Below are 10,147 nucleotides of genomic sequence, written 5' to 3'. Positions count from 1 at the left end.
AACAAAATACATTTATATATATTTATTCAAAACGTATTCGAAGAGTAACGAGTGTTCATTGTACGTGCATTTAGTTATGGTAATATATAACCGTTAAATTCTTATAGATCAAGTTGTAAAATATTTTTCTTTTGTGGGTGGGGATGGGGGTTAAAGTTTCGAATTTGATCTCTAATGGGTGCACGTATTGTGTGAATGTGTGGGGTTAATATATATATATATATATATTGTATTAAGATCAACTACAATACTTGTGGTACATAAATTATTACCATATATTCTCAGTTCATGTTATATATGTTTATATTATATTGTATCATTGATATTTCATGTATTGAATAGAGTTAATTAACACATTATGACTAATCGCTACGTTAAATGTGGCCATATGTATGCGTAAGTGTCTACGTATGCTTTTTTTTTTAACATACAATATACAAATTCTATAATTTATTTTATAAAAATATTAGTATATCTAACGTCTATTTTATTTTTAATTATTTAAAAACAAATGTACAATGCGCCATTCACGCTGGCTAGCATGGACAGAGCTGCAGGAGAAAAGGTGGGGATGGCGACGACCAAAATAGGTGGTGGTTATGCATGCTTCAAATGAAAATATCATAATACAAAATTAAGTATTTAATATAATATATTTTGTGAAAAAAAATATATATTTAGTCTGTTTTCACTTCATATTTTTCAACAGAATAATTTTTAAATATAAAAGTATTTTTAGCGTTACGCACAATTATGTAATATATAAATATAAATTTATTAAATAAATGGAGGAAGTAATTTTTTTTTTTTTTTTTTTTTTGTAATATTAACCAAAAAGAAGCTGAAAAAAAAAAAGTACTGAAAGAATATGCTCTTTATATCTTATACAAGCTCATTTACCAACAAAATGTCTTTGTAGTCGAAAAGCCACCAGCTCGTGTCAATAATTTTTTGGGGTGACTATATTATATTTCGACTTTTACAGGGGCAATGTGTCAATTATACTTACTGTATGGGCTATAATCCAATTAACTCGAAAGTATATACAGTATATTGTTTTGAGGATAAATTTGTCATTGCACACGTAAAGCGGAGGAGAGACGCTTCCATCCCCGCCGTCGAGGACTCTGACGTTCAAACCAAACCTCTGTTTACAAAATCTCCAAATACTTCAGGAAACTCAGGTAATCGCCGATTGGATGCTTTCGCGCGTCTCTCCGCTCCTCCGCTCTTCACCGCCATCCATGGCGGCGCGTGTTCTTTCCCTAACATGTCCTACCGTCATTCATCTCCCTTCGACGATTCCGCATCAACCGCCGCGTCCTGGTTGGAAGGTGTCGATGTCGTGTTCGGAGTCTGTCTCTGTTGTTGGAAGCAGAGGATTTGCTAGCAATGATAACTCGTACATCGCGCGTCGATTCAGGAGCAGAAATGGCAGTTTCGCCCTGGCGGCGGCTGCAAAGAGGGAATATCGGAAGTTCAGGGGGAGAAGAGCGGCGAAGAAGAGTAAGGATAAGGAGCTCGAGCTGAGTGTGAGGATTTGCCTCGAAGAACAGTTACCCGAAGATCCTGAGATTATGGTAGGATTTCGATTATAGCAGTTTACACTTTCAATAGTTTGCACTTGTATTTACTAGCATGTTTCAGTGTGCATTCCATTAACATCTAATTGCCGCTGCTCTGAATTACTGCTGTTCTTCTTCTTCCTCTCTCTCTCTCTCTCTCTCTCTCTCTCTCTCTCTTTCCCTCCCTCATTTTGCCCTTTTTTTCATTAATGCTCTCTAATTCTAAATGCTTCCAAGTGCAGGCGGTATATATATATATATATATATATATATTAGTTTTGCAATGCTTTGCAGCCGTGTATAAGTTGGCATTTGATGTATTTGTATGCATCTGATATGCCTTCAATCTATGTTCTGTATGTAAAGGTATTCTTGTTTGTTTTGTCCATCGTTTGTGATGCACTCAAGTTTTATCTTAAGTTCTACGGGAGGAGTAATCTCCTTTAACCCCCCACCCTAGGATGATGATGTTTGTAACTTGCATCTGCTTTATGAGATGTGATAGACAGCTTTAAGATATCGCATGTTAAAGTGTAGGCAGCGGGAATACAGTGAATCTTCATTCTGGTTTAATGTGAAACCATAAGAAAGTAGCTAAAATGTCAGTACCTTGCAGATAATACATCCAGTTCTGATTCATATTGTGTAATCTTGTCATTTCTGTTGGAATGATGCTTCTGACACCTGTAGTACTTCCAGATCAGTTTTCTATTGAAATTGAGAGTTTTGTAAGTGCTTAAGTGTCATTGCAGATGATTTCCTATTAATTTCTGATTGACTCTGTTCTAATTGTTTTCTTATTACAGGATATTGCAGAAATGATGCGTCTCAATGCTCCAATGGCAATGAAGTTAGCATTCGAGCGATTAAGTGATTCAGAATATAAAACAAGGGATGCTTCTATACATGATGTTGGCTGTTTTAAGACTGTTGAGCTTTCGGTACTACTTTGCAATGATGAGTTCATTAGGAAACTTAATAAGGAATGGAGAGATGAAGATCATGCTACTGATGTCCTTTCAATGTCCCAACATATACCTGAACTCAAGCTTCCCATTGTAAAGTAACTCATGTTGTCATTCATTTGTACAAATATATATCTTCTGCCCAACTGACAAGCATTACTCTCCTGCAGCTAATGATGGGAGACATTGTGATTTCTGTTGAGACAGCTGCACGCCAGGCAGAGGAGAGGGGGCACACACTTATTGATGAAATACGAATTCTCATGGTTGGTTTCAAACGTTTATAGCTTTAGTAATATCACCCATATGGCTGCCTCTTACAACATAAGAGGAAGTTCAATCAATATTAGATGAATTGACATTTATCTGGATGCACAGCTGTGCTATTTTCCTTCCAGCCTTTTTCTTGTGTATTGTATATTTCTTTCTTGTTTTTGTTTTAAAATGGGATATGTGATTATCTTCTAGAAAATAATGAGTTTCATGCATTTTGATATCTTTTTGGATGCTGAGTTGCATGTTCATAAGTAGGTTGGCAGTAAGCAGTTTAGAGGATGTGGATATTAATGCAGCTTCCCAAGTATTAATAAATTGCAAGCGCAATTGATCTTAAGTCCTGCAGAGAATGATTTTTATGTTCCTACAGGTTCATGGATTACTGCATCTTTTGGGATTTGATCATGAACTAAGTGACGAGGCAGAAGAAGAAATGGAGAATGAGGAAGAATATTTATTAAATGGTCTTGGTTGGAAAGGGAAAGGTCTGATTCAAAGTGCATGTGATGCTGGTGCAAATGGAAGTACACATCTTGTGTATTCAGATGGTAAACTTCTTTTGATACAGCTCTAATGAGAAGACTCATGCCACCATTTATAGCCATTTTTCTATTTGATATCCCAGAGAAAATTACATTTCTCGATTTTCAAAAGACAGGAAGAGAGTAGGCAGTCTCCGATTTTACAAGCCAAAGTATGGTTATATCTTCTGTGACATGGATGGTAATATATTACAAACATAATGATTTTTTGGTATTTTCTTCTCCATATCTTATCCACGCATATACATGTTGCCAGAGTTAGCATTGAGTCTTACATACGCTTTCATTTTGTTGCACAAGGTACACTACTAAACAGCCGAAGCCAAATTTCTGTATCAACTGCTGAAGCTCTAAAAGAAGCCTCATCAAGGGGTGTTAAAATTGTGATAGCTACTGGAAAAGTACAGTATTGTTAATGCTTATAGCTGTACATTTTGTGGCTACTTGCGTGATACTGATTCTTGTTTTCCGTTTATTGGTTCAATCCAGTCTCGTCCAGCTGTAATTCGTATTTTGAAGACGGTAAATTTGGCTGGTAGTGATGGCATTGTCTCGGAGTTCTCTCCTGGTATTTTTGTACAGGTCGACCTTTTTCTACTTATAATGCATATTTACTATACACTATATTGTGGCATGACTTAATTGTAATTCATCACCTATATCCTTACAGCAAGATTCTTAATTCTTTCGTGCAAATGATATAAATGCACACTGTCAAGACACCCAAATAGTGTTCTTGGGTTGGTTCGTGTAAATCAGATTATTGGAAAGGCAGAGTATCACATTATGTGGAATTTAAAAAGAAAAAGAATCCGCACAATGTGATATACAGGTGGTGATTAGATGTGGGAATTGGGCTGATGCTGTTCGTTATTCACTATGGATGGATAAGAAAATTTTGGGATGAGATTAATTTTTTCAAATATAAATTTTCTCATTCCATTTCTCCTTGATTCTGAATTTCAGGGGTTGCTTGTCTATGGCAGGCATGGTCAGGAAATATTTCGAAGGAATTTGAATTCGAATGTCTGCATTGAGGTGGGTACATATATCTTTTCCTGCTGATGTGAAATGACTAATGAGATTAGTGGTGTACATATTGCGCCTATTTTGGGTGTGGGGTAAATTTGTAGTATTGACTTTCATATTGGTTAATCAAGCAAGTGGTTATGGTTGATTGTTTTTTACTTCATGGTTTATTGTTTGTGGATAAATGACCTAATCAGAGGATGAATATGGCCGTTGAATATGCTACCCCTGTTTATGTCAGCTATTTATTTGTGATCAGGATATTATTTTATCTCCTTAATTATTTTAAAATGTAGTTTTCAAACTCAGCTGCATAAATGGCCAACAATTAGGATGAATATTGAGTAGGCATTGTTTTTGATCGATTTTTGACCAAATATCCTGATGTTCACGTTCTTATGTATTACAGGCGCTTCAATACTCTATTGAGCATAAAATTCCAATTATTGCCTTCAGCGAGGACAGGTGCTTAACATTGTTTGAACACCCTCTTGTGGACTTGTTGCACACTGTATATCATGAGCCGAAGGTGTCTTATTCATGATTATGTTAGCATTCTTTCTCCCAGAGGCTCGGGTAACTTGTGTTTTGACATTAAACCTTTTTGCAGGCGGAGATCATACCTTCAGTTAAGCAGCTCCTGGCGACTGGAAATGTACAGGTTTGATCAGAACTTAAGAAAAGTATCTTATCGTCAAGAGCGCAATTTTGTGTGTTGTCTTGGGATCTGTGGGACCTTTTAACTGTTTAACTGTATGTACCATAACATATAATTTTTACATCACATTTTATTACCCTGTTTCCATTTTTAAAACTTAAACCTGACCAGGCTCTGTGGCATTCATAAAATTTTTTCTGATCAAACACATTAACAGTGACAAATCCAACATAAAAATTCCTGTCATATTTCATGCAATTTTGGATGTGTTAAGTAGTTTGCATTTTTTTGTGTATGTAGTCAATTCATTTCTTAAAACATGTGTATATATATTATAATAAATGCTATGTGATTTTTAAACATAGAGGTAAATGGCAATACCTAGATTTTGAGTTACCCCTGCCAATGAGATACATTTTTACCCACAGAGCTCAATATAATCGAGGTGGATAACTAACTTTGGATACTTCTGATTCATTTATTGTTCTGTGCCGTGATCTTGTTGCTTGACTATTTTGCCATTTCAGAAACTGCTCTTTTTAGACACTACTGAGGGAGTTTCTGGTACTTTGCGACCATACTGGGAGGAAGCAGTAGGGGATCGTGCATCCGTTGTCCAAGCAGTATCGGATATGCTTGAAATCGTTCCGCCTGGGACCTCGAAGGGAAATGGTGTGAGAGTGCTTCTTGATCATCTCGGTATTTCTGCAAAAGAGGTATTATCTTTGCTAATCTCCTGATATTTGAACAAAGCATCTCTTAATATAATAAAGTATTCGGGAATTGGGACCTCTTTTTGTCTATAATTATGCAAACTTGCCTGTTTGTTTGCCTGATTCTTATCTTTCGACAAACCTACTATGTTGGCTAGTTCCTAGCTTCGACTATTTAAATTTAAACATTTTTTTTTACAACTCTAAGGTAATATAAGCAAGTCTGCATATATAGAGATCGACATTCATGTGTTTGGGCGAAGATCGAACACCGTCAATTATATGTGCTAAAGAAAGAAACCTAACATGGATATACAAATTCCATAGATCAAATTTATGAATCGTTTTTAAGTGCAACGTAGATATGATTATCCTTTATACCCCAAGTACCTCTTGTTTTGTTATGCAATCATAATTTTGATTTATTTGGTATGACTATTCAATATTCGACAATAGATGATTGTCTGCGATCGAGATTTGATAACCTTGAAAGATGTTGTGATTAGGTGATGGCTATCGGTGACGGAGAGAATGATGTGGAGATGCTCGAGCTGGCTTCTCTAGGCATTGCTCTTAGCAATGGATCGGAGAAAGCTAAAGCTGTAGCGAATGTAATTGGCGTCAGCAACGACGAAGATGGAGTAGCTGATGCAATATATCGATACGCATTCTGATCATTTATATTTGATTCAGTAAGGTGATCATTTTTATTTTTTGTTTTATATTTTTTATGACTCAATCAGATTTAAATTTTATATTTTTTATGACTCAATCAGATTTAAATTTTATATTTATAGCCTGTGCGTGTTTGTTTTTATTGAAGGGTGGTCTGATCTGATCTTTGCTGCTGCCATTGATTTTAAGATCTAAGGTAGTTTTTTGTCACCTGTTTCTTTTATTTGTGTTTTGAGGTAAATTGATGCATCCAATTTCAAATGATGACTATGCTTTATTATGTGTTGGTTATTAATGAATTGCAATTTATTTTTTTTTAATATTTAATGATGATTAGGCTATGAATATTAATTTAAATTAGCATGGAATGCAGATAGAATGCTAGTGTTAAATAAAATATCTATGGAGTATTTTATTAAAATAAGTTAATTAATAGATTTGGATTATGGGTTAATTTTGATTTATACTCTTGAATAATGTAGAAGATATGAGATATATTGAATCATTGAAGTCTCAGTGTAGAAATATAATGAAAATATATATCGATCATATTGTAAATTCGTTAAATATATCAATATATATATATTGAATAACAAAAAATTATTGAATTTTAAAGTAAATTTGCAAATCACCTGTAAACATTATTGGTGTAAATTTGTTAAATGTTTATGTATAAATAAAAAAAATAAATTAATATTGATGTTTGGTTTAAAATTTAGAATTGTTAAAGATTGAGAATAGTAAAAGTTAATATGTAATATAGTGTAATGTTTTACAAGGAGAGAATATAAACTCTCTTTACATAATAATTGGTAATTTTAACAGCATTTAACTTTTCAAAAAAAAAATAAAATCACCTCAAATGTGTATATATATATATATATACTCACAAAATATCATATTGAATATTAATTTTTTATTATTTTCAAATTTTAAAATTCCAAAATTTCTAAAAGTTCATTGTCTAAACGAACATATACAGTTAATAAGGTGTTTCTTCAAAAAACTAAAAATTATTATAAATGAATCGTGTCAAAAAAATATTTGAAAAAAAAATATGTGTAATCGGAGACTGTCCTCACTATTGTCTCAATATTTTGAATGATTAGGTGACAACAAATATTTACAACCAAATTCAGCACATAATTCATCAAAACTTCCACACACACACACACATGCATATACACAATATCTCAGTCAAAAGAGACATTCCCAAATTTATTTTAACTTATAATAACTTAAAATGTCTCAAAAAATCTTGACACAAAAATGAAAGTCCCACTCAAAATACATAAATATATACAAAGAGAAGGGAGTTGAGTAAATGCACCTTGGCAATAGAAAGAAAAGCATGACGTCTCGAGAGCTCGAATTCGCTATCTTTGATTAACTTGGTTTGTAGTGAGTGTTCCTCCTTGCGCACTCCAAAATAGCTTTGTCCGCCGTAATGAAATACGCTGCTATGGTCGCTGCTCATCATCATCATCGACAACATAAACAAGTAAGACGCAATCGATACCAATATTCTTCTAACTAAAAGAAATAGAGTCCCTATTCTTCTAAGCTTCCCACAAACCGTGCCAAGTTCAATAAACATCATCCAAATTCACATACCAGCAGATATAATCAACGCCTGTGCTGTATAGTTCAAATTTGCCTTAGCCCAAGGAATTGTTCGAACGGCTACCAACTGAAAATCGGAATTGGGATTCATTATGAAGCAATTGCACCAATGACAATACAAAACACCATTAAGTAACTAATAATTTAACCAGGTGGAATCTGGTTTAAACAATACTCGATCAATAATCTATTAGCAAATAAGTTGAAGCCTGGAAAATCAGTGTCAAATAGCACTCAATGTACCAAGGCTTCTATGCTCAATCAAATTTAGGCAATTTTCTCTTCTTATATACATCGTACTTCAAAACCTGTAGCTTTGCAAAAGCTCCATTTTATATAAAAATCATATATCATCATTACTCGCATATTCAAAAGATAAATACAGAATTCTACGATCACACCGCTCCAGTTAACGTTCATTTATTCATCATAATCATTTCTGTGATGTGGTGAATACTTATTGTCTAATGCTACGTTAACTGTAAGTGATTAGCGCTATTTTATTCTTCTTAGTATAAGTATTTACTTCAACTTATTAAGCCTGCCTTGCTATCCTTAACATACTAATTTGAAGAACTATCATGTCCTGTCGAATTGGCGTGATAAAATAATGTTTCCTTCAATTAAGGGTTTGAGAATATAACCACATCTTTGTATCTTACTTATTTCAGTCGTGTATTTACTCTAACTTATTAAGCCTGCCTGGTGACTATCCTTAAACAAAGATTAACATACTAATTTAGAAAATTATCATATCCTGTCGAAATGGTGTAATAAAATAATGTTCCCTTCAATTGGGGTTTGAGATTATAACCACATTTTTGTATTTTATTCATCCCAGCAGCATATTTACTCTAACTTATTAAGCCAGCTGTGACTATCCTAAAACAAAGATTAACAACATACTAATTAGAAAATGATCATATCCTGTCGAATTGGTGTAATAAAATAATGTTCTCTTCAATTGGGTTTGAGATTATAACCACATCTTTGTATCTTATTCATCTCAGTCGCGTATTTTCTCTAACTTTTTAAGCCTGCCTATGACTATCCTTAAACAGAGATTAACTTACTAACTTGAAGAATTATCATATCCTGTCGAATTGGTGTGATAAAATAACATTCTCTTCAATTAGGGTTTCGAGGTTACAATTCACATCCTCTGTATTTTATTCAATATAAGTAACATATTCACTTAAATTAGGATTTTGAAACTCTGTTCTTATGGAATTTGGTTGCTATTTTCCTCTCAAGAATTAACATATCTTTGTGGTTATAGGTTATTTCTTCTCAAGAAACATCTCATCCATAAATGAAAAGAGAACAAAATAAAAATAAGGGTAAGAAGATAAAAATAGCATACAGTGGGGACAGCGCTGGCAACACATGCAATTGAAGCAGCTTTGGCTCCTGCGCGCACCGATTCTGCAACTCAGGAAACATGATGACAGACGCAGGTTAGTTTTCTGCTTAGGAACTTGTTTTTCTGAAGACTTAAAAAGTTCAAAAAAATCAATAGAATCCTAATTGTATACAAACCCTAACTATCGACTAGTATCAGAAATCAACAAGAAGGAGCACGCAATCTCTAATCACATGAAAATTGAAAATTCTCCACAAAAACTAGAAGAAATAAATACACGATCTACTCTCTCGCAAACCACGATATGTACCTAACCGCCAGAGAATGAACAAAAGTACCTGATGCAATCAATATAAAACAAAATAGAAACGAACTAAAATGGGGAAATCAGAAAGACTCCTCTAATAATTTCCTTAAAACAACACAATAATTACCAAAAAATAAAAAACACGGATCAGTCAACCTTGAGTACACTGCTTTGTGCGAAGAGATTTCTCATCCTCAAACGGAGATTGAATCACCAAAGCATTCCTCCGATTCGCGAGAAAATCCTTAATTTCTGACGGAATCCCCATTTCCCCCAAATCTGGCACCAAAAATACCTTCAACAACGGCAATCGCGATTCGCGACGCAGCTCTTCAACGGCGGCGAACTACTTGAGAATTCCGAAATCCAAAACCAGGAGAGGAGCAAACTAATTTGTGCACCGATTCTTATATATACATATATAGCCAGAA

At 34.1% G+C, this 10,147-nt stretch overlaps 2 protein-coding genes across 4 annotated transcripts; one reads left to right on the top strand and one right to left on the bottom strand.

Annotated features, from left to right (window-relative positions):
- The first annotated feature begins 872 nt into the window (after positions 1-872).
- On the top strand, positions 873-9,994 carry LOC127255660 (endoribonuclease YBEY, chloroplastic). 2 transcript variants are annotated; one of them, XR_007839694.1, is made up of 14 exons: positions 873-1,580; positions 2,372-2,623; positions 2,701-2,796; positions 3,177-3,354; positions 3,461-3,529; positions 3,649-3,749; positions 3,838-3,930; positions 4,315-4,386; positions 4,787-4,906; positions 4,988-5,038; positions 5,563-5,751; positions 6,255-6,445; positions 6,572-6,619; positions 9,326-9,994. XR_007839694.1 is itself a non-coding variant. In XM_051281317.1 (13 exons), exons 1-12 carry the CDS (start codon positions 1,200-1,202, stop codon positions 6,420-6,422), a joined length of 1,770 nt encoding a protein of 589 aa, XP_051137274.1. In that variant the 5' UTR covers positions 873-1,199; the 3' UTR covers positions 6,423-6,445; positions 6,572-6,761. The 2 variants fall into 2 exon arrangements, 1 of the variants encoding a protein (XP_051137274.1); XM_051281317.1 differs by lacking the exon at positions 9,326-9,994 and having other exon boundaries at positions 6,572-6,761.
- On the bottom strand, positions 5,597-10,015 carry LOC127255668 (early nodulin-93-like). 2 transcript variants are annotated; one of them, XR_007839695.1, is made up of 5 exons: positions 9,873-10,015; positions 9,410-9,471; positions 8,038-8,113; positions 7,754-7,892; positions 5,597-5,740 (listed from the first exon to the last, which is right to left on the bottom strand). XR_007839695.1 is itself a non-coding variant. In XM_051281330.1 (4 exons), the coding sequence occupies exons 1-4, from the start codon at positions 9,982-9,984 to the stop codon at positions 7,810-7,812; spliced, it is 333 nt and encodes a 110-aa protein (XP_051137287.1). In that variant the 5' UTR covers positions 9,985-10,015; the 3' UTR covers positions 7,617-7,809. The 2 variants fall into 2 exon arrangements, 1 of the variants encoding a protein (XP_051137287.1); XM_051281330.1 differs by lacking the exon at positions 5,597-5,740 and having other exon boundaries at positions 7,617-7,892.
- Between the last annotated feature and the right edge of the window lie 132 nt (positions 10,016-10,147).

This window comes from Andrographis paniculata, unplaced genomic scaffold, assembly GCF_009805555.1.
Source record: "Andrographis paniculata isolate CXL003 unplaced genomic scaffold, ASM980555v1 Contig54END, whole genome shotgun sequence".
NCBI lineage: Eukaryota > Viridiplantae > Streptophyta > Magnoliopsida > Lamiales > Acanthaceae > Andrographis > Andrographis paniculata.
Note: the sequence above shows the minus strand (reverse complement) of the source record. Positions and strands in the feature narration are given on the sequence as shown.

Excerpts from the sequence above, each read along its gene's own strand:
- LOC127255660 (XM_051281317.1), top strand. The coding sequence starts at position 1,200 with ATGCTTTCGCGCGTCTCTCCGCTCCTCCGCTCTTCACCGCCATCCATG. Across the intron at positions 2,797-3,176 it reads ATGAAATACGAATTCTCATG|GTTCATGGATTACTGCATCT; the intron begins GTTGGTTTCAAA and ends ATGTTCCTACAG. Across the intron at positions 3,530-3,648 it reads TATCTTCTGTGACATGGATG|GTACACTACTAAACAGCCGA; the intron begins GTAATATATTAC and ends TTGTTGCACAAG.
- LOC127255668 (XM_051281330.1), bottom strand. The coding sequence starts at position 9,984 with ATGGGGATTCCGTCAGAAATTAAGGATTTTCTCGCGAATCGGAGGAAT. Across the intron at positions 9,472-9,872 it reads CACAAAGCAGTGTACTCAAG|AATCGGTGCGCGCAGGAGCC; the intron begins GTTGACTGATCC and ends CCTGAGTTGCAG. Across the intron at positions 7,893-8,037 it reads GGCGTTGATTATATCTGCTG|CGACCATAGCAGCGTATTTC; the intron begins GTATGTGAATTT and ends GATGATGAGCAG.